General features: G+C 43.4%; 1 protein-coding gene across 7 annotated transcripts in view; it reads left to right on the plus strand.

The window, feature by feature from the left end:
- Positions 1-24,598, plus strand: part of ARMC8 (armadillo repeat containing 8) — a 213,783-nt gene that overhangs the window by 171,963 nt on the left and 17,222 nt on the right. For all 7 annotated transcript variants that reach the window (XR_012656387.1, XM_032763603.2, XM_075068605.1 and 4 more), the window contains 4 exons: positions 4,189-4,275; positions 7,956-8,048; positions 11,438-11,587; positions 14,093-14,188. Coding sequence is in view for 6 of the 7 variants with exons in the window: in XM_032763603.2 (XP_032619494.1) it covers positions 4,189-4,275; positions 7,956-8,048; positions 11,438-11,587; positions 14,093-14,188 (426 nt within the window). In the remaining variant the exon portion in view is untranslated. The remainder of the gene's footprint in view (positions 1-4,188; positions 4,276-7,955; positions 8,049-11,437; positions 11,588-14,092; positions 14,189-24,598) is intronic.

Raw genomic sequence — 24,598 nt, forward strand, 5'->3', positions numbered from 1 at the left:
AAACTCCTTGGCCATATTGGCCTCTAGTTTCTGCAATTTATGAGTCAGCCTTCTAACCTTCAGCCTGTCACTGGGGATCTGTTCTGGGTCCAGCGTTGCTTGACATCTTTATTAATTACCTGGATGTAGGAATAGAGAGCATACTGATCAAATTTGCAGATGACACAAAGCTAGGGGGGCTTGCCAACACTTGGACGATAGAGCTAAAATTCAAAGGGATCTTGATAAATTGAAGAACTGGGCTATTGACAACAAAATGAAATTCAATGAAGACAAATGTAAAGTGCTACATTTAGGGAACGAAAACCAAACGTGCAAATACAGAATGGGGGATAACTGGCTCTGGAGCAGCATTGCTGAGAAGGATCTGGGAGTTGTGGTTTATCACAATCTCAACATGAGTCAACAATGCAATGCTGTTGAGAAAAAAAAAAAAAAAAGCAAATTCAATTGTGGGTTGCATAAACAGAGGCATACCATGCAAGTCATGGGAGATAATACCACTCTACTCATGCTGGCTAGGCCTTGGCTGGAGTACTGTGTCCAGTTTTGGTCACTGCTGTATGAAAAGGATGTAGAGAAACTGGAAAAGATCCAGAGGTGAGTGACAAAAATTATCAGAGGGATGGAATGTAAGTCATATGAGCAAAGGCTGGAGGAATTGGGTATGTTTAGTTTTGAAAAGAGGAGATTAGAGGGGGACATGGTAGCAGTCTTCAAATACTTGAAAGGCTGCCAAAAGAAAGATAGAGAAAAGTTGTTCTCTTGCCACAGAGGACAGGACAAGAGGCAATGGGTTCAAACTACAGCATAGCAGATTTAGATTAAATCTCAGGAAATAGTTCATAACTGTAAGAACAGTAGGACAATGGAACAAACTGCCTAGGAGAAGTCATGGAATCTCCTTCACTTGAGATTTTCAAAAAGAGGCCAGATAGTCATGGATGGTTTAGACACAACAAATCCTGCATCTTGGCAGGGGGTTAGACTAGATGACCTTTGTGGTCCCTTCCAACCTTATGATTCTGTGATTCTTTGTGACTATCAGCTCTTTTCCTCTTTTTAGGTGAAGACAGCAGTTTGATATTTTAGAACAATGGCAGGAGAACCTGGCCATCCATTTCAAAAAAGCCTTCTTGAGCCAGTCCGTGATCTCTGGCTCAGCCTTGTACCCATCCCTCTTCAAAAGGGAATATAAAATGTATCCACATCTTCAAAATGGATCTAACTGTTTTACTAGCATCCTGCTCTTGGTTGCTTATTGTATTTGTGACCACAGAAAGAGCTTCCCAGTCCATTGATCAGGAGAAAAATTTTAGGGATGGATTTGCTTGGTAGGAAGGAATGCCAGCAATATTGTAATTAGGAATTTCATGTTTTCAGGCATTTCTCCATTAGCAGGCATTGGCTGTCCCTCTTGAACTGTGTCAAGGCAAATTCATTTCAGTAGTGTTAGAGGTACATTGTCTTAAACCCTACTTTTGGTTGCCTTTCCTGTAACAATTCTGCCTTTGTCCCATCAGTATATAAATTATACCCACTTCCATAAGTAAGTTACACCACATTTTACATCACCTCTGACTTTTATCCTTGCCTTTAAGTTAGTGGCTCACTAGTTCCCCCAGAAAAGAGAAGCTGCTTACTTTTGAACAATTGAGTATAGTTATTCAGTCAACTTGAAAATCATGTTTTAAAGGGAAAATATTTCTTGCTAGTGGTAAATAAATGTACAGTCCTTCTGTCAAACGTAAGTGGGCACACTCTCACCACGGAGGGACTGAGGCCCACAGAAGGGTGCCGTTGGATTTATATCAGTCCTTTTGGCCTTATTCTCCACTGTCCTATACTTTTACTTAGTGTGTGTATAAATGACTATCCAAGGTGCCAGGCAATGGAGAATCAGGTGCTTTTTTAACGTTTTGTTGGCAGCTAATGGGGAAAACTTACTAGATTTTTTTATCCTACATCTCCTTTCCACAATGCAGATTGTGGAAATGTCCCCTGGTATATACTTGTGATGTAGAGAAAAAGAAGTTTAATCTCAAAATAGTTACAAAAATGAACAAAGACATGGACAAGCCTTCCTTAAGATGATCAGCTGAAGGTATTATGGCTGTATAGAGGGGAGAATGGAAGTCTACAAAGGGAACTTAGTTTAAAGTTGTGTATTAAAAGGGATAACAAGTTCATTGGTGATAGCAGCAACAGGAAAGAAAACAAACTACTGTAACAACAATAATAATAAAGGTAAGGTTAAGAAAATGGAATAATTTTGTCTTGAAGGCAAACAGTTAGAAATTTCGTGGCAGAATCTAATTTACTGGGATTCAAGAACAAAAGATAGACAGCAGATGTTGGCAGTATGTTGGGTGGAAATGGAATTTGAGGCTCATACTAGTTTTTGCTCATGCATCGGGCTACACCACACACAGAGTTAGGGCTCAGGAAGGAATTATTATCCACAAGGTAAAAAGGATTAAAAAAAGAAGAGTTTTTTTTGGTTTGTTTTCCATTCTCTGTTGCACTGAACAGGGATCTTTCAATGGCAAGTGGGGTCTATTCCCTGCCACAGCAGAAGGGTGGGAATTGGACTGTACTGTCCCCTTCTTCTTAAATAAAGTATCCTGTTCTGCCAATATCTGTAAGCAATAACAGATCACGAACAGAGAGATTGCTACATCTTGATCCCTCCTCTTCTCTGCCTGTGGCACACAATAGTTTAGTTTGCTGGAGTCTTGTAATATTTTGGTCTAATTCTGGTGGTTGGCTTGATGTGGGCATGGATAGGGGGTGTTTAGTGGCCTGTGATATACAAGAGGTCAGAATAGATAACCTGGTGGTTCCTTCTGGCCTTAAACTCTGACTTCGTAAATCCCAATTAAAACCACTCATTCTCCTTTTTATATGTATCCTTATAGAAGCTCCACTGTAGAATGTGTGTGTATCTGTGCACTCTTGACTGGAGACTGTAATTCCAGCTACTTGGGAGGCTGAGGCTAGCAGATCACTTTTGCTCAGGTGTTTTGGGCTGCAGTGTGCTATGCCAGTTGGGTGTCTGGTGCTGCTGACAGCCTGGCCAGCGGGTGGCTGAAGGAATGGCTAGAACAATAAGAAGGATATGTTGTGATCAGCGTTCTTTCTGTGAGGGCTGATGGACCGATCCGACAAGGTGACAGTAACTTGAGTTTTTTTAGATGTTTTGTCCCTGTGGGTCTCTATCCCCTATCTTTCTTTCCCTCTGCTGTGGAGTCTTTGGCTTTGTAGTCTCTGGTTTCACGGGTGAGAAGGAAATGAGTGGCAGCAAGTTTATGCCCTCGTATCAAAGCACGAGGTGCTGCTCTGTGCAGGTGTGGACCTGCAGACATTGCTTTCACAGTCTCCAGTCAAGAGTGCACAGGTGCGTCCTCATCCTATGGTGGAGCACCCATAGGGACAAAACATCTTGAAGAACTCAAGTTACTGTATGGGTTAGTACCTTCTTTTCCCACATCCAAGAAGGAAAAAGTTTTTTTTGTTACTTTTATAACCGTTAAATGTAAAAGCACAATGATTTAAGTAAACACACTTAAGGATTGTTCAAGCAAACTGATTTTGTAGCACTCTGTAATCACAGTAATCATATAGTGGTAGATAGCTGCATTTTACACAAAGCCCCTTGTAGGAGGCTGTTCAGAGTTACCATTACCCCAAGGGAGAACATGCATCTCCAATGACTCATTCCTTCCTGGCCTGCTCAGTGCATTGAAGAGATGCATTTTGTGCACCATTCATAGTGTAGGATAGTGTAGATTGCTCCTCTTTGATGTGCCAGCTCTGCAGTCCACCGAAAAGGAAGAATGTGACTCTTTAAAATTTTTTGCTCCACAAACAGCTATTATAGCCCATGTATGAGCAGGACACATGAGTGGTGGGGAAGACTATCAGCTGCTCCACCCACCTTCAAATAGACATCAGTGTCATGCAGATCACAATGCCTAAAGGTCTTTTTGTTCAAAAACTGCTGTACTTCAACAAGATGACTGTGGAGGTGAATTCCCAAATACCAGCATAACCCTTCATTGCAGTACGAGAGCACTGTGACTCATCTGGTGGCTCTTGTTAAGCAAAACCATAACTTTGTTTAAAAGTGATCTTAGTCTTGTTCATAACAATTAATGGAGCTCCCCACTCTCCTCCTCGAGCCCTTAGGTTTTACAGAATGCTCCAGATGAAGTCCTGGTGGTAGCATCTTCCACACTATGCAACCTACTCCTTGAATTCTCCCCAAGCAAAGAGGTTGGTATTCACCTATCATTTCTTCTTATTGCTTGTTTAGTAGAACTGTGTGTTACAGCAATGACTGTTGAGTAAGCAAAGAAGTTTTTTAATCACTATCAGGTGATTATACAGTAGTTGTAATGTTTGGATGATGGAATTTTATCATTGATAGGCTGTCAGTTAAAAAAAACCCTGTTAATTATGCAGTGATATGACAGAATAGGTGGTCCCATCTAATGTAGTTAGATGTGGGTATTCTGTATGAGACCTAACTTACTGATAGACCCTTCCTTTTAATAAGATTTTAAAACACTTTTCATTTATAAATCTGCCTTCTTGCCTGTGCTGTATCTGCTCTAGAGATAAATCGAATAACTTCAGTCTTCAGGGCTGTCAAGCCAACAACTTTCACAAGCTCTGGAATCTCTTCTAAGAAAGCCCATCTAGTTAATTGCTGATAATTTTAGCAGATAAAATGCAGATAGGGTTGACAAGTGGGGAAGTGGGAGTACCTGCAAGGAAGGAATTGCAGAGGGAAGAACGTAGATGGCATACAAAAAAAGGGAGGAAGTAGAGAAAAAGAGAAGGTTAGGGAAGACATAGAAACAAAGGGCAGGAATAATGTTGTCCCAAAGAAGAGCAGATATCCCCACTGAGTGATGCTGGGTATGACAGTGAGGGACTGAATAAATAGTAAGTTATAATCATAACTAAAATCTGTTACTACATAAAGGCCAGAGGCTCTCCTTGATCTCTGTGCAAATCTCTCTTCCACATCTGTGGCATGAGGGGAGTACATAGTTCTAGATTTCTCTCTCAGCCCATGGGCCATAATTAAAAATGGACTTCAGTCTTCTCCAGAAGATAAGTTTGACAGCTGAGAGGTAAGCCATGTGTTTTACCTTCAGCAATTTGAGTTCACAGACTTGAAACCCAATCGTGCCTTCATTCAACACAATGGCAAAACACCTGTTGGCGTCACTGTGAGCAGAAATGGGCCATAATTGCAAGAATGTGATTTCACCAGGCTGAACAAAAGTGAATGCTCAGGAAAGTTTTTTTTATTAATTGCATTGTATAATGTATAGTGCACTGGCTTATATGAAGTACATTGTGCATTTTACCATGCAGTGTATGTGCTTCATGCATATCAGTATATGTTGCACACTGCGTACTATATACATATTGCCACCCAAGAAGTGTAGAGTATGGTTAAGATATTTTTTAGGCATTTCATTTTATAATGTAACACTCTGATATATGCATTTCTGTATTATAATGGGGAAAACATTCATCTTTTGGGCTATAATTTTCAGTATTTGATCTAAGCCCATAGGTGACTTTTTTTAAGTTTGAAGAAAATCCCTTCATCTGCTCTGTGATGAGAGAGTGCAAAAAAACCCACTTCTCACGTTATAAAGTAATTTTATCCACACATTTTTAAACATGGCTACAAAAAAAGCGACTGACTAGCAACTTGAAACTTGATGTGACCATACATAGTCCTTATTGAAAATGGTTAAAAATAAAGATGTTATAAGCAGTTGAAAAAATGCTCATCAGTATGCTCAGTAGTGATATGCCATAACTTTATCAGAGCTTAGTCATTTTTGTGACCTTATTGCACATTTCTTGCCTCTGCCGTGGCTAGGGGATCAGACAGAGACTGTTGCGCTCTGGCTGCTAATGGGTCCATTTATATGGGCTTCTCTTCCCCAAGAGATCTCATCATGTTTAGAATTCATCATGAGGAGCAGAATTAGCTAAAAAAAATTGAACACAGCTGACTGGTCAGTATAACAATGACAAATAGTGCGCAGCATCATGTCAACAGGCTGTGCTTATAGCCTTGTCTACAGTGACCAGTCAGCCAAGGGTATTGTGGTGTCAGCTAACTCCACTTCTCATAACATCTAAATGTGATCAGATCTCCTGGTGAAGACAAGCCCTTTGATGGAGACTTTCTCCATGAAAAAATGTGCAAGTTTATGCAAATGTGTCTTTACTTAGACATGATTTGCCAAAATAAAAGGAGAGGCTGTTTTGAAATTCCTTCAGATAGCTATGAAATCTTTTGTTTTGTTTAACATACTCTGTATTTTCTTTTTTATTTGTAGCACTTTAAGAATTATACATTAAATACCAACTACAGTAGCAAAAATAATTTTGTCTGTATATTTAGTTGAGCTGAGCTGGAGCTGGATTTTTTGGTGCATGAAAAATTCAGTGTGGCTGAGGTTTTTTGTTCTGTCCCAGAACAAAAAAAAAATCCTGGAATTTTCTGTGAAATATCTTCCCAACTGGCAGCCTGCCCACCCTTTCTGCAGGGTGGAGGGCAGCCCAGGGAGGCAACCAGATCAGGAACCAACTGCTAGGCTCCCCAGGATCCCCGGCTCCACAGCAACCATCCAGCCAGGGACTCTGGGAGTCCCACCTCCAGTTCCTGCCTGACTTCCATCAGCATTTTGCCAAACTTAACAGTTTGGCAGCCCTAGTATTTAGCATCTTAATTCAAATCCTTATTTCAGTTGCCAAGAAGTATCAGCATACTTTTCACACTCTATTATAACAGTACCTTTTCAATATTGAGAGAAGTATTAATACCACTGCAGAGATAGTGTTTATTAGAAAAAAGCTAATGGGATGCATTTAATCTCAATCAAATTTACAGTTCAGTTTTGCATATATGACATTTTATTACTGTTTATTCCACATAATTTCAGAATAAACCATGTCACCCCAGATGTTTCATCTTTAAACTTGTAATGGTTAATCCATATTTGTAAATTAGCATTTGCCAAATCATGCCACAGCGGTGTTCTGCCAACCTGTAATGAAAGACCCTAGTATAAAGCACATGTGCAAGCGAACAGAATTATGGGGCAAATTCTGCTTACACGTATACTGATGTAAATTCAGTGAAATGTGCCCCTGTGTAAGGGGTCCTCACCTATTTTGAGGCCTTATGTGAAACAGAAATGGTGAAGAGGACTTTTGAAGACCTTGTGCACAGGGTGAATATCTCACAGTCTGGAGTAATTCCATTGACTTTGGTGATGTTATAGATTTACATAACTGAGGGAAGAATTTGGCCTGTTTTTCCCATGATAACCTTAACCCTGAGTTTCCTGATTGTTGTGGACTGTAGTTTCTGTTTCATTTAGTAATCTGGGGCTTTCAAAATCCATCTGTTGGTATTAGTCCTATAACGTCATTGTCTGATAATATCACAAGCGCTTTGAGTTTTTCTCAGGTTGTCACTAGAAGTCTTAAGAGTTAGCCTTATTACACTTCATTGTTCTTCTATTGTTTGTATACGTGTTGAACTCACTGCATCTCAATGTGTCTTCACTAGTGAATGTGAAGAGCAAATACAGCCTGTTTAAATGCAATTAAAGACAGTGAAACCTGTCTTCTGTGTCTGCTCAAGGGATCAAAAATCAGTTGCTAATGAAGGTGGTCTTTTATTAAAGCTGCTTCACTGCTAGCAGTCTATTGAGACCGAAGATTGTCTGAAAAGGATGTGTGTGCATACACATTTCATTATAGTTATGTCTACAGTTCCTCAATAAATAACCAAGATCTACCTCGAGATAAACACAGTGTGCAGTACCACATTTGATAATTCATAGATGTACATGTAAGTCCAGTAAATTCACGGTGTCCTAAAACTGTGTGTTTTTTCCTGTTCATTTCAGCCTATTTTAGAATCGGGAGCCATAGAACTTCTATGTAGTTTAACCCAGAGTGAAAATCTTGCTTTGCGAGTGAATGGCATTTGGGCTTTAATGGTAAGTACTCACTCCAGTGAAACATTGTTTATACAAACACCATACACAACCAGCCAACCACCAAAACACACTTCAAGGAAGGGAGATTCAGAGCTTTAGTTTCGACCATGAAGATCATACCAGTTACTAAAAATAATGTTGCAGATGTTCAGCCTGCCTATATTTGTGACTTTACAAGATAATAGTGATCTGTCCCTAAAAGTATATTAAGAACATAAGAACGGCTATACTGGGTCAGACCAATGGTCCATCTGGACCAGTGTCCTGTTTTCTGACAGTAGCCAGTGTCAGATGCTTCAGAGGGAATGGCCAGAACAGGGCAATTTGTAGTGATCCATCCCCTATCATCCAGTTCTAGTGTCTGACGGTTGGGTGACCTATTCATGATGACTTCAAGCTCTCTTACTTGTGTGGTAACCGCTAATTTAGATCCCATCATTTTGTATGTACAGCTGGGATTATTTGTTCCAATATGCATTACTTGCACTTATCAACATTGCATTTCATATGCCATTTTGTTACCAGTCACCCAGTTTAGTGAAATCTTTTTGTAACTCTTTGCAGTCAGCTTTTCACTTTTTATAAGCCAGTAAATAAAAAATGATCTTGCTGATATGTCTTTATATATGTATTCTTGGAAATATAGTTATATCTGTAACAAACTATTGATGTAAGCTTCACAGTGCGGTAATTTCCAGCAAATAATAAATTAAGCGTAAAATCCATGGAATTATGCGAAGAGTGTAAAATCAAGAGATCAAAGCAAGAATAAAATTCAGATCTTATATCAATTTCACTTGTGCATGTCAGTCATGAGCTATTTGAACAGCATAACTGATTAGTTCAAAGGTAAGTCTATAGCTGGGTAAAAGTAAGAAGGAAGATTTAAAACAAGGGAAAATAGGTGAGCCTTTGGGACTTTGTCAGGGATGTGAAGATCCAAAAATGTCCTTCATAAGCTGCAGTTCTTCGAGTGCTTGTTCCTATGTGTGGTGTACTTGAGCGATTGCACATGCTTTCCATGGGCCCAAAACTGGAGAATTTTTCCTGAGTGTCTGTTTGGTCCACACATGCGCCCCCACTTTCCTTATGCTCTGCATCTTAGTTCCTTCCTACCTCTCATGGTCTGGCATGAAGCTTCAAGATACATGCCAATTTCTTCAGCTTCTGTCTATAAATAAATTGTCATTAGGATAAATATTTGGGGATCTATCCTTAAGATTTGGGACAACTCCCCATGCCCCTGGGGTGAGGAGTGGTTCGTGTACACCACTGCATCTCTCCCTTTCCCCCTGGTCTTCCAGTAGTGGGAGGAGGAGTATGACAAAAATCCCCATAAGCCCTTCCTGGTAACTATCACAGTACCTGTCTATACTGCCTGCGGGAAACATGTCCTGCCCATGTGCAGTATCTGCTGGTTGTTCCCAAGGAAGGCAAAGCAGTCAAGGGACTTCCGATTCCAAGCAATCCTCATGGAGAGGTACATGAGACGGGGACAGCCTGTGACCCAGGGAGACTCTCTTCTACATCAGTCTGAAGAATGTAGGAGCAGCCTCTTGAGTTCAGCTCAGGCCAGTTCCAGGGCCCCTGCACTCCTTCTCTCATCAGCTTCAAGACAGGGCAGAAGGGAGGTACAAACACTCCCATAAAGACAAGAGGGAAAGTTCCACATCCAAGCCCTCTAAAAGGAAACAGAAGTCCCACGTCCTGCACCAAGTCAGAAGACACCTTGTGCTCTGGACCCGAGTGTCTGCTTCTGAGAAGAACCAGCCCAGGACTTTATCAAAGGCCAAGACAGCACCACTCTCCCATACCAAAAGTGGTGCTTCAGTGCCAGCACCTGTTCTGCATTGGCACTATCAGATCCAGCGCCTTCGGCATCAGTGGTCCAAGTTACAGAAATTACTTCAGCCTGCTTCTCGGCAGCAGGTAGTCTAATCGTATTTATGGAACCAGAGTCACTGATACTCTGGACTCCTACACCCACTTCCATGACATTAGCCATTACCAATACCTCTGTGGTCCCACTCAGCATCGCCATCTGATTCTGAACAAGAATTTGGTGGATAATCAGCTGAACATGAGCTCCCAGTGCAACTCTGGGGCCAAATGGGCTAATGTAATCCGGGCTGGCAGATGTCCAGTTCTTATTAAGCAGTAATAAGAAGGACTCTACTGGGAAATGCTACACAGCAAAGTGAAAAAGATTTATATTCTGGTCTGATCGATAAGGAATTTCCCCTTCACGGTCAGGAATCCTAGATGTACTAGGCTAGCCAATTATCCTTAAAATACATGGGACGCTGGTGGCTGTTAGTGCATTTCATCCACCTGTACATACCTACTTTGTGTTTTCTCACTCAGTTCCATTTCTGTTCCTGAAAGGCTTGGTTAGAGTCTTCCCTCCAGTGGCAAAGCTGGTACCAGCCTGGGACTTGAACCTGGTTTATCAACTCTGACTAAGGTGCTGTTTGAGCCTTCGGGATCTTGCTCTCTACTTCCTTTCCATGAAGGTGGAATTTATCGTCTCAGTCATGTCAGCCAGAAGAGGTTGGGATCTAGGGGCACTCATGGCAGGTCTCCCCATCCCGGTACAGTTTTCCACAAGGATAAGGCACTCATGAGACTCTACCAGAAGTTCCTCCCTAAGATGGTATCAGACATTCACATCAGCCAAATTATCCATCTACCTGTGTTCTACCCTAAACCACATACCAGGCGGAAAGAGGTGATGTGTCTCTCCTTGGATATGCATGGGGACCTTGTGGTCTGCCTACAGAGAATGAAATTTTGGAAATCTCCTAGACTTTGTATCATTTATGGAATGGATGAAAGGAGAGGCCATTTCCACACACAGGCTGTCAAAAGGGATCCAGAGATGCATCATTTTCTGTTATGAGATGAACAATGTCCCTCTTATGGGCAAAGTGAGAGCACATTTTATGACAGCCCAAGCAGCCTGAGTAGCCAGCCTCCAGGATGTCCCTTTCATTGACATCTGCTGAGCAATGACTTGGGGTTCTTTTGTGAGACATTCTACACTGGTTCAGGGGGCTGCCTCAGATGTTTTCCTGACCAGACTGTTCTGCAGTCTGTTGTGGCATTGGACTCTGGGTACCCGCCTCCTTGAAAAGACACTGCCTGTGAATCACTTGAAGTGCACTACACCTAAGGACAATGCATTTCAAAGAACTCCAGGTACTGCAAGGTGAGTAACATTTCCTTGCATTGCTTGCAGGGTTACTTTATCAAGAACGTATGCACAGCAGATGGTGGTAGTAATTCTTCTGTAGACAGAATGGAAAGCACACTCTGAGAAAAATTAAGTGAAGGAGAAATGCTAATATGAGGTGTATGGCTCAGTTTTTCTGTATGTATCTGTCCTTCAGAACATGGCATTTCAAGCAGAACTAAAGATCAAAGCAGACATCTTACAAGGTTTGAGTACAGAACAATTATTCCAGTTACTCTCTGATTCAGATGTAAACGTGCTAATGAAAACTTTGGGACTGCTCAGAAATCTTCTGTCTACTCGCCCAGTAAGTAAAACCACAAACAGATCCTCCAGAAAAGTAGCCTTCCTAACGCTAACCCAGCATTCGTAGATAATACATTGTAAATCCATTATGCATAATACTCTTTCCAGTGATCTAGTAGGTCTGAAAAGCAAATCCTCTTTCTCTTTAAGTTCATTTTTTAATATTATTGTTGAAACTGTGAGGCCTCCATTGTGCATTATTGAAGTATCTGAAAACTAATGGTCATAAAAGACCACAATGAAGTGAAAATCTTTAATAAAGAGAGAATTCTGCATATCTAGCTGGAGCTTTATCACTAGTTATGTCCTCAGATACATACCAGTACTTTTTTGTTGGGTGTTTGATTCTGTTTGTGTTTAGAAAGGCTTTTGACAGACAGACAACACATTTTTGTAAACTCTGTTAAAAGTCTAGTTAACAGGAGGAGTGGTTTGTGTTTTGAAACGAACTTACAGTGCTTATGGGGATGCAGATATCTTAAGGATACTCATATTTCTCCTTACTTATGGCTTGTCTACACAGTGCCGGTAGTGCACATTAGAGGCGTGTGATTCGGAGCGCACACCAACATGCTGCGCTCTGACTGCCCCATGTAGACTCTGCTGGCACAAACTAAGATACTGTGGTACCAAGATGAACTGGATACCTTATGCCAGCATAGCCTACACTGGGCAGTTAGAGCACAGCATAATAGAGCACTCTATGGTGCACACAGCCAGTGCCATATAGACAAGCCCCAAGTGTCTGAGCTATTTCATTTCTCTCTTATCTGTCTTTTTAAAACATTCTTCAGTCTTTGATTTTGGTCTTCTGGATTGTGCATTCACACAGTTTGTATATCCTTTTTACAGAATAGAATAAGATGATATAAGATTTAAGCACGTGAACTGTTTTATGGGAAGAAGTAAAGTGCTTGAGATACAAATGGAGGACGAGCAAGAGGTCCGTCTAGTGAAGAATAGACAAAAACTGCAATAAATATTTGGCAAGGTGGACTTCTATGTAGGAACATGGCCACCTGTAAAGTGTGCTTCTATCATGAAAAGTGAGACTGTAAAAAGTGCACATTTAGGTTCAAGAATAATTGATTTTCAATTTTCATATCAAATTAGCTCAATCTACAAGTTAAAATATCTGTTTTTTAATTGCCCTGTAAACTAACCCTGAGCTAAAACTCAAACTGGTGTCTAAACCATCAGTTAAAGTGGTTTTGCAGCCCAAATTATGGCCCCAGCTATTTGAGTAACTCTATATTCTTTCTTAGATTTTTTTTCTTTTTTTTAAGACAAGAAAGGACCATTATAATTCTTTACTCTGAGCTTCTGCCATACCATATTCCACAGAATTTCACTCTCGAACCCAATAACTTGTCACGGAACTGCAGTATTTGGGGGGGGGGGGGGGGTCAGATTTTTTTTCATATAAAAAAACCAAACTTGACTTTGATTCCAAGTGATGGAGAATTTACTGTATCTTTGGTAATTGTTCCAGTGCTTAATTACCCTCACTTAAAAATTTGCATTTTACAGCAAGTTTGAACTTTGCTGACTTCAATTTCCAGCCACTGAATGTTGTTATGCCTTTTTCTGCTAGATGAGTCCTCCTGTGTATCTCATGTCCTCCAAGCATGGGTGCTATAGACAATGATAAAGTCACCTGTAATACTTTGCTTCAGTGAGCAAAATAGATTGAGCTGCTTAAATCTCTCACTGTGAGACAGATTTTCAGGCCACAAATCATTTTTTGTGGCTTTTCTCTGAACCCTCTCAGAATTTCAGTTTTGAAGTGCAAACCCCAGGACTTGACACAGTATTCCAGTACTAGTCTTACCAGTACTGTATACAGAACATAAGAACAGCCATAGTGGGCCAGACCAAAGGTCCATCTAGCTCAGTATCCTGGCTTTCAACAGTGGCCAATGCCAGGTGCCCCAGAGGGAATGAACAGAACAGGTAATCATCAAGTGATCCATCCCTTGTTGCCCATTCCCAGCTTCTGGCAAACAGAGGCTAGAGACACCATCCCTGCCCATCCTGGCTAATAGCAAAGTGATATCACTACACCTGTCTGCTGTTTCCCCCTTTTTAAATGTGGAAAGATCATGTTGACCCATTTAGCCACAGCATCACACTGAGTTCTCATGTTCATCAGGTTGTCAATTTATGACTCAAAAGATCCTTTAATCTTCAGATTATGCCCTCAGTGACAACTGTGTTGCTCTGGGGAAGTCAGTATTTAAATGTTCAACAGGCTTCAACGGAAATAGGATCAGTCATATAGTTCCTTATTCTGCTCTCTGTGGCAATGGCTGGCTACAGTAATGAAAAGAAAAATAACTCCTGTTTTCTGCTACAGTGAGTTCTCATATTTGTGATACCTTGCATAAAGGTACTGGCACCTAGAAATGCTGATAATTCCACTAGTTTTCATAATAAAAATGTCCCTGTTTTTGTCCTTTTCTCTAGAAAATGTATACTAATTGTGTATCTATAATTGCTTTGGCAGCATATAGACCAGATAATGAGCACCCATGGAAAGCAGATCATGCAAGCAGTGACTCTTATTTTGGAAGGGGAGCACAATATCGAGGTCAAGGAGCAGGTATCCTTTACTGTTTTGTGTGTTCTCTTAACTGGGTAAAAGTGTTGAGAAAGGTTTAAGCTGTTGGCATTCATCACGGGTGTATTACTAACAGGTCTTCCCTTTTTGGGATCATAAATATTTTACCATGATATCTGTCAAATTAAGTCCTGTGAAACTAACAGCTGTGCTAATGACCAGACTGTCCATTTTTCTTCACTGCTGGAAGCTTAAGCTTAGTATGGCTCTGAGTGTTATGGTGGGTATTTGAAGTAAGTTCAGAATAGTTTTAAACTCTAGGATACTGAATTATATACATTTGGCTGAGATCAGGACTGTGTGCAGTAGAGCAGCAAGGATGTAAGAAATGGGAGGAGTCAGCACTTCCCACCAGGTAGGACCAGGAGAGAGGGAAGAAGGTATCAATAGGACTGAAGGAAGAGTGAAAACATAGGGGGTCTCTCTCTCACAATCTACTGGTCTGTTGGATGACCTGCCCACTAATGCCACAGAGCACCAAGTGCTCTATCAATGATGCTTCTGTGGAAGTAGTGGGCCAGGTCACCCCACCTGTCCATTCTTCAGACCAGGGGATTCTTGTCTTCTGAGAAGACATTTGTGGGAAGTTCAAATTGTCTGTTTCCAGTGGGAGGCGAGGAAAGAAGTAGCAAGTGATGGGGTATGCTAGGGTTGCCAAGGGGAAGCAGTGAGGCACGGTTCCGCTAATTTAGATGGACTGTATGGGCTGTTAACAATGTGTTAACATGACCTAGTCACTTTCCAGTATTAATCCGGGTTTAGGGTTTGGTACACAGAGCCCTCAGCCCACTTAGCAAACAGTCTAATAAAAATCATTTTGACCTTTCATTAAAGATACAGAAAAGAATGAAAAACAGTTAAAGCATTTGAAATGTGAAGTATTAAATAAGGCTTTGATTTTAACAACATCCCTGGTTCCCTTTAGCTGCAGAGAGTCTTTAGAAGGAAAATCCCCCTGCTTGACAGTCTCTTTAATGGTAATAACTGACCTTTTGAGGGGAAAGAGAACAAGTTAGTTGAGATGGGCTGAAGCTTTTGTTGAAGTCCAGTCCCATTTCCTAGTAGACAAAACAAGACACACACACAAAAGGGGGAGAGAAAAGAACAGCAAAGACAGAAAATACAGCTTCTCTCTCTGATGTTGACTCTCCCTTGCATCCTCACTGCTGGAGAAACACAGGCACAGCACAGTCTTATCAGCCACTCTAAAATTTGGCATATTTTTGCCACCGTCAGACCATTCAGGACGTTGTGTTTAGTTGCCTCTTTCAGTTCAAAGGCTTACAGCAGTGTTGCAAAATATGTGCGGCCAGCTAAATCAGACTCTTATTAGACAGAAGGAAAAAGGAGGGTTAGGAAAGAGAAGAAATAAGGTGGGGGAGGAAAAGGACATATGGAGGGTGGAGGGAAGGGGAGGAAGAGAGACTGTCTCACATACCAGGCTGTGTTTGGGATTTAACTGGAGATAGTGGAGGTGGCAGTGTCTCTTTCTGGTCTGGTCTGGTCACTACATCTCTCAGAATTAGGACAAGGAAGGTCCAGGGTCCCAGAAGATTGCAGAGTGGGAGGGATGCCATGATGGTGAAGCTTGCTCCAGTAGTGAATTTTTTTCCCAGAAGTTTCTTTAAGGACCTAAAAAGGGATTGATGTATGGAATACCCCATCCACTCATCATTTTGTCATCCAATTAGGTCTAGTTTCTGACACACCAATTTTGGCTCATTGATTTTTGGTATCATGTTTTTCTTGGTTACCAGTCATGGTCCTAACACAGTTCTTGAATTATATCAATAGGCCTTTTTGTTTGGGCTAATTCAGAGTTTGTCTCCCTTTTGCAATTGTTCCCATCAACATTTAACATTATAGGTTATTGTTATGCTTTATATAAACTGATTCACTTTTTACAATTGAGCTCATAGAGTAAATTTGTAGACCCATTTATCACAACAGAGAGTACAGTGTGTCCTTCAAATGTGGTGATTTGGGGGGAAAGCAGCATGAGGAGAATGAGAAGGGAGGTGGAATGCAAAAATGCAGGGAGGAGGAAATGCAGGGGAAGGTGGCACTAGCTGAGGGAGAGATTGAGGTACTGCAAGGTGTGAATGGGAGGCGTACATGCTGGATGTGAGGGATGCAGCAGCAGGTAAGAGGGGAAAGGGGGCTTTTGCTTGGAGAGAGAGGTGAGAGGGTGGCTGGGAGTTTACCAGGGTAATGTGGAAGGGAGAGGAGGGAACTTACCTGTGAAACAGTGTCTCTGCCAAAGGGCATGCTGCAGGGATCACGCAGAGGGTCCACGAGGAGGAAAGTTAAAGATTGAAGGAAGGAGAGAGGCACCTTTGATGCTACCCAGTGGCTGCCTTTATCTTTGGTGTGTTGGTGATGGTGGTGGCAACAAGGGTAATCATATATGCAGCCAAATTCGGACATTGCTGAATCCCCCATAGGCCCAGAACAAGCCAAAGCCAGAAAAGCTTTTACTAAGAACAAGAGCAGAAGAGACACTATAGAGAAAGTAGTTTCTTAATAAATAAGACATGAGATTAAATTAATGATTCTAAAATAGCTGATGATCATCATCTGTTTTTTCAAATGTATATAATAAGATAGAGATCTTGATAATTAGGAAGCCATAAATAACTCACAGACATAGCTTTTGATAAAGGCAGATAAGGGAACATTTGAACATATACAGCTCAGTGGCTGGAATGGCCTGCATCTCAGGCGGTTCAGGGAATTGGCTAATCAACGTATGAAACCTCTGAATTGTTTTTGAAAAGTAATGGATAGCTAGGAAAGTATTATACGAAAGTGTTGGAGAAGAGCACATAAACTATAATTTATAAGGGCCTTATCCTAAGAAGTGCTGAGCACCCTCAGCTCCACGAACTCTTCTCAGGAGATGCTCAGCATCTGGGGGCTTGTTTTCACTGCACAGTTAACTCAGTGTAACTTAAGTCCCATCCACACTCAAACTCTCAACGCAGGTGTAGTGGTACTTTTAACTCGAGTTGGTTGGACTGTCAGGATAGAGACTAAAGCTCAAGTCAGCTGCTTAACACAATCGCTCTGAAGCTTGGGCCCAGGCTAGCTCCACTTGGGTTCTAGTCCTCCAGTGTTTTCCCACAGTTCCCCCAGGTGCCCAGAAAGGACAGATAAGTTCTTTCACAATTCACTGGGAAAGAACTCATGGAGTAGCTTAACTTAGTTCAATGCAAATAACCAAGGGATATGACCCCAGAAGTCTTTGCACCACACATGAGTGAGTCTGGACACAGCAGCTTGGGTGTTATTTTGCAGCATGGCTGCTCTCACTTGAGCTAGACTAACTCAAGAGTTGTTACTCAGGTGTAGATAATGCAAGAGAAACGTGCAATGAAGATAGACCCTTGCATGATTAGACTGGTGAAGAACTTTTCAAAAGAGTTTTGGCAAACAATCTCCCAACCCCATCACTTGCATCATTTAAAATGAGTCTGGGCAAAGCAATAGATATGTATGACAGGGAACAGCCTCTGCCTCCCATAGGCATGAAGAAGGACCAGATCCTGGTATTTTCCAGCTTCTCATGGCCCAGAAAGAAAAATGTTGAGTATTTTCTAGTGTATTTCATCCTTTTTTATACACTGAGAACTGCATCTCCACACAAGAGACTTATGATTCTTCGAGTGCTTGGTCATGTTGATTCCAATTAGGTGCATGTTGCACATTAGCCGGAATGTTTTTCTCCTAGCAGTACCCATCAGGTTGGCTCAGGCATCCCCTGGAGTCGTGCCTCCATTGTGCCATATTAGGCCCCTACCGATCTGCTGCTGCTTCAGTTCCATCCTACCGCCTGTGACAGTTAGCTGGAATGCTCATTCTCTCTCGCTTCAGCAAGCCATTCTCCCTAGTAGTCTTCAGACTTTTCTCCTGTAAATAGGTAAATCAATAGTTAGTAGTAATAGTTAGACAGTATATAGTTAATATTGCAGTAGGGAATTGTTCTGGGGGTACCCTCGTCACCCCCCTCCCTGGTACCGCGGTTTAAACCCTGTGCAGCTTGAAGCAAGCCTATGCCCAGGAGTGACCCCCACACTTCCTGCTTGAAGTGTCAGGGGGACTCGCATGAAAAATATCATTGCAAGATTTGTAGGGGATTTTGCCCCAGGATTCAGAAAGAGAGGGATCAATGTCTGAAGATACTTCTGATGGAGTCTGCCCTCCATCCCCACTTGGAACCGGGGTCAGCTGAGCCAACACCAAGCCCCTCGGCATCGGTGCGCAGTGCTCCGGCATCTACACAGGAAGCTTCGGCACCAAGAAAGGACTCGGATAGAGATCCTCAGCACTGACAGGGCTCTGTACATGGCAGTGCGCGGCACCGTTCCCAGTCCTTGGTGCACCGCACAATCTCCTCAGTGCCGAGGGCCAGGAGCAAGGGGCAGTCCCGGTTAGAAACTCATCTTCATCCTTCCCAGATGAGGCAGTGGCTGGAACCTCCACAGCTCCTGCACTCGAGGACAATAGGGTCCACCAGCAGCTCCTAGAGATCCAGGTTGAGTAGGTCTCTGAGACATTGGACCTCATGGTTGACCTCCTAGTCCCCTCGGGTCCCTCCTGAGTTGCCCTGCCACTCATAAAAAACATACAACACACCACCAAAACGCTGTGGCAGACCCTCATCTCCCTGCCACCAACGGCAAAAAAGACAGAGAGAAAGTATTTTGTTCCCTCTAAAGGATTTGAACATTTTTATTCATATCCACTGCCAGACTCTCTAGTGGTGGTGGCAGCAAATGAATGGGAATCCCAAGTGCACCAGGGCCGATCACCTGAAGCCCATGATATGAAAAAAATGGACCTCTTTGAGAGGAAAATCTATTCTACCAGTGGGCTGGTATTTGAATTTCAATCCACCAGGCGGTCCTTAGTAGATACAACTTTAATTCCTGTGGGTCTATGTTTAATTTCACAGAGCTTCTGCCAGAAAACTCGAGAGCAGAGTTTTCTGCCTTGGTGGAGGAGGGAAAGCTTGTGGCAAGGGTGTCACTCTAGGCAGCCTTGGATGTTGCTGATTTGGCCACTCTCACCATGGCTTAAGGGGTGGCCATGAGGAGGAGCTCCTGGCGGCAGGTATCAGGGCTCCCATTTGACATCTAACAGACCATCCAGAACCTCCCATTTGATGGCTCAACCCTTTTCTCTTTTTTTTTAAAAAAAAGACTCACGGCTTCATAGCCTTAAGGACTTAAGAACAACTCTCAAGTCTCTAGGTCTCCATACTTCATTTACGCAGCGGAGATATTTTAAGCCCCAGCCCCTGCCTTGATTCTGCCTGCCACAGAACAGGCAGGACTACTCTAGGAGGTACAATAGAAACAACAGGAGGTGGTCTCCTCTCTCATCGGCTCAGGGTTCTGGGCAGTCAAAACAGTCCTCTGGTCAAAAAGAGGCCTTTTGAAGGTGCACCTGAGGGTGATGCACCAGTTCAAACACTGGATCCAACCATCCTGTTCTTTTCATGCTGACTATCTCTTTTATACCCTGAGTGGGCCCAATTTCCTAATCCGAAAAGCCAAAGGCAGCCTCAGGCCCATCCTAGGCCTCAGGCCTATCCTAGACCTGCAAGAGCTCAACAAGTTCATGAAGAAACTGAAGTTCCACGTGGTCTCTTTGGCCTCCATTATTCCTTCCCTGAATCTGGGGGACTGGTATGCCACCCTCGACTTGAAGGACACTTATTTTCATATTTCATTAACCATCCCACAGAAGGTATCTCAGGTTCATGGTGAGTCACAATCACTATCAGTTCACAGTTCTCCCCTTCAGCCTGTCAGCAGCACCTCGAGTGTTCACCAAGTGCATGGAAGTTGTGACCACTTCCTTGCGGAAGCACCAGGTGCAGGTGTTTCCATACCTCAACGACTGGCTGATGAAAGGTTGCTCCAAAACACAAGTGGACGCTCATGTGAGCCTGATAAGAGCAACTTTCAATGACCTGGGCCTTCTATAGAATATGCAGAAGTCAACTCCGTCCCCTGTTCAGAGGATAGAGTTCATAGGGGCAGTATTGGACTCAAAACAGGCAAGAACATTTCTATGAGGGTCACATTTTCAGAGCCTTTGAGACATCATACAAAGATTCATAGAATTCCTTACCACCACAGCAAGGAATTGCCTGAAGCTCCTTCGCCACAAGGTAGCCTGTACATGCGTAGTACAGCATGCCAGACGGAGACTCCGACCTCTTCAGGCATGACTAGCCTGGGTTTATGGACCAAAACGGGACAGTCTAGACAAGCATCACTCTTTCTTGGCCAGTTTTCAAGTCTCTCCTATGGTGGCTCAACCCGCATGTGGTGTGTGCAGGTATTTCTTTCTCCGAACCTCAGCCATCTCTGTCACTGGTTATGGACACATCAGCAATGTGTTGGGGAGCACATCCAGGGGAGCTCAGGACTCAGGGCCTCTGGTCCTAAGTGGAACTCTCACTTCACATCAACGTCGGAGAGCTGAGGGCAATCCGTCTGGCATCCCAGACCTTCCAAACTCACTTGGAGGGGAGATGTGCATCGGTCATGACAGACAGTACAACAGCGGTGTTTTATATAAACAGACAGGGGAGCACACTCCTCTCCTCTGTGCTAGGAAGCCCTCAAACTGTGATACTTCTGCATAGCTTACTCAGTACACTTGGAGGCATTTCATCTCCCCGGAGTTCAGTATGAGTTGGTGGACTGTCTCAGCAGGTCCCTTCACAACCACAAGTGGTCCATCCTCCCAGATGTCGTGAACACTATCTTCCAACATTGGGGAATTGCTCAGATAGACTTGTTCACCACAAGACGCAACAGGAAGTGTCCTCAGTTCTGCTCCTTCCTGAATCACAACCTGGGCTTGATCGCAGACGCATTCCTTCTTCCCTGGAAAGACCACCTCCTTTACGCGTTTCCACCCATCCCACTCATCCACAAGGTGCTACTCAAGATTTGGAGGGACAAAGCCTCGGTGATATTGATAGCTCTAGCCTGGCCACGCCAGCACTGGTACATGTCTTTTCTGAAGAGGTCAGTGGAAACCCTGATCACCTTACTTCTGCTCCCGGACCTGATAACTTAGGACCACAGCCGCTTTCAACACCCCAACATCAAATCTTTTCACCTCACAGCTTGGAAGCTTCATGGCTAAACCCAACGGAGATGGCTTGCTCTGATCCAGTTAGGGAAGTCCTCCTTGTCAGTAGGAAACCATCCACTAGGACCATCTACTTAGCCAAATAGAAGAGATTCACAGTTCAGTCATTGCAAAATCGCATGTCTTCTGCGCACTCGACAATATCCTTTATCTGAACTACCTCCTGCACCTAAAGCAGCAAGGGCTTTCTATGTCATCAATAAAAGTCCATTTGGCTGCCATTTTCACCTTTCACCCAGGCGTAGCAGGCTGGCTGGTCTTCACCAACCCGATAGTTGGATGCTTTCTTAAAGGGCTTGACAGGTTGTTCTCTCAAGTACAGCAGCCGATCCCAGCCTGGGACCTTAACCTTGTTCTTTCCAAACTAATCGGACTTCCCTTTGAATCACTTGTGACATGCTGTCTGCTTTATTTCTCCTGGAAGGTGGCAATAACCTCTGCCAGAAGGGTATCTGAACTTAAAGCCTTAATGTCTGAGCCTCCTTACAGTGTTGTATAAGGACAAGGTTCAGCTTCGGCCACACCCAGCCTTCCTCCTGAAAGTTGTCTCCCAGTTTCATGTTGATCTGGATATTTTTCTCCCAGTTTTCTACCCCAAGCTGCAGACAAAGAGCTGGGAACAAAAACTCCACTCCTTGGAGGTTCATGGGGGATTACCCTTCTATATTGAATGGACAAAGCTGTTCCAAAAATCTATTCAACTATTCATCAGAGTAGCAGACAGAATGAAAGAGCTCCCAATCTCTTCTCAAAGAATTTCATCAAGTATTACATCATGCATCCGGATGTTATATGACCTGGCGAAAGTACCTGGCCCCCCACTGACAGCGCGCTCCATGAGGGCGCAGGCATCTTCAATGGCATTCCTGGCTCAGGTTCCAAGCCAGGAAATTAGCAAGGCTGTGAAATGGTCCTCAGTCTACATCTTTACCTCACATTACGCCATTACTCAGAAGGCTAGAGATGATGCAGCCTTTGGCAAGAACGGTGCTTCAATCATCAGACCCTTGAACTTTGACCCTGCCTCCAAGTTCCTGCTTGGTAGTCACCTAATTGGAATCGACATGAGCAAGCACTCAAAGAAGAAAAAACGGTTACCTACTTTTCATAACTGTTGTTCAAGTTGTTTTACTGTGCGGTCTATTCCAGTACTAAGGCCCTCCTCAAGATTTCCCTCGGGTTTGGAGAGCATGGTTGCTTCTCGTTCCAGGGCAGGTGCTTCACCGGAGACATGGTGGAGCTGCTCTCTGTTGTTGGCACTGAAGAAGAGGCCTCATAACTTTTAATCACTTTCAGTATCTGATTCTCCTGTTCTGCTTCTCTTCTGCCCCCTCAGTCTTCACCAAATGCATGGCGGTGGTCATGGCATATCTCAGGAGGAAGGGAATATATATCTTTTGTATCTCGACAACTGGCTGCTGAAGGGCAGTTCCAGAGAGGAGGTTCTCATCCATCTCAACACCACGATGCATTTGCTCAACCATCTGGGACTCATTTTAAATGCTGCAAAGTCAACTTTGGCTCCCTTTAAAAAAAAACAAACAGAGTTTATTGAGGCCCTGTTAGACTCCACAAGGTCAAGGGCATTCTTTCCAACCAACTACTTCCAGACAATTTAACAGGTCTGCCTCAGTCTGCATTCTCAGCGGTTCATGACCATCTGCATTTGTCTTAGCCTGTTGGGCCACATGTCTGTGTGTGCAGGTGATCCAGTTCTCCAGGTTGCGTTTTTGCCCCATTCAGATGGTTTACTGTCCTGCCCTGCATCCTCTGGACAGTTTGGTTCACCTCCCTCCATGATTCCCTGTGCTGGTGGGAGTCCCCGTTCAGTGTATGCCATGGGGTCCCCTTCGCTCGGCCTCTCCAACCAAGTTAGTGGTTATCTAAGCTTCCCTTTGGGCTGCAGGGTGGGAGTGTGTGCATCTGGACTTGTTCAGGGTGCAGGGCCTGTACTCGGAACAGGAAGCATCACTCCATATCAGTGTATTGGAACTTTGAGCAATCCACAGTGCATGTCAACATTAGCACTGTGAAGTACTATGTGAATAAGCAAGGGGTGGATGCATTCCAGATTACTCTACTTGGAAGTCATCAACCGGTGGAAATTTTGCATCAAAAAAGACATCACTCTGGTAGCAGTCCATTTGCTGTTGGTACAAAATCGTCTTGGGGACCATCTCTACAGAGTTTTCTCCCTGAGTCCCAAATGCTCACTGAAGGAGTGCACTCTCCAAGTTATCTTCGCAACATGGGGCATCCCCACAATTGACCTGTTTGTGACAAGTGAAAACAGGAAGTGTCATCTCTTCTGCTCTTAAGGGGGTCCTCAGCCTGGGCTCCCTCTCTGATTCCTTCCATTCCAGATGGTGGTCAGCTCTTCTGTACGCCTTTTCCCCCATTCTAATCATTCTGCAGGTTACCTTCAAGCTCAAGATGGATCAGACCAAGCTCATCCTCGCTGTCTCAGCCATGCTCGGGCAATGTTCATTCTCAGACCTTGCGCTGTTGGCTCAGCCTCCCATATCACTTCCTCTCCATCCCAGCCTGTTGTCTCAGGATCAGGGCTACACACTCCATCCTACCATCAGCTCCCTGCACCTTTCGGTGTGGCTGCTACATGGCTGAATGAAGAGGAGAAACAGTGCTTGGCGGCTGTCCAACAAATCCTACTCAACAGTAGGAAGTCCTCCACTAGGATGGCCTACTTAGCAAAGTGGAAGAGGTTCCCCGTGTGGTCTTTGGCTGATGGCACCCAGCCAGGGCTTCCATCCAAGACATCTTGGAGTACCTGATACATGTTCAGAAATCAAGCTTTCCACTCAATTTTCCGAGAGTTCATTTGCCAAGATAGCAATGTTCCATCCCACAATTCAAGGGAAGTCAGTTTTTTCTAGTGCCATGGTGATAAGATTTCTGAAGGGGCTTCACTGCTTACATCCCCCGATCTGAGAAATAGTTCCCATATGGTACCTAAACACGGTTCTGGTGACTCTGATGGGCCCTCTATTCAAGCCCATTGTGTCCTGTCCACTGCCCCACCTGTCTCAGGCCACGTCTACACTACGGGATAATATCGAATTAGCTAAAATCGGTTTTATAAAACTGATATTATAAATTCGATTTCATGCGGCCACACTAGGCACAGTAATTCGGCGTTGTGCGTCCATGGTCCGAGGCTAACGTCGATTTCTGAAGCGTTGCATTGTGGGTAGCTCTTCC

Source organism: Chelonoidis abingdonii, chromosome 8 (genome assembly GCF_003597395.2).
Source record: "Chelonoidis abingdonii isolate Lonesome George chromosome 8, CheloAbing_2.0, whole genome shotgun sequence".
NCBI classification, from domain to species: Eukaryota; Metazoa; Chordata; order Testudines; family Testudinidae; genus Chelonoidis; species Chelonoidis abingdonii.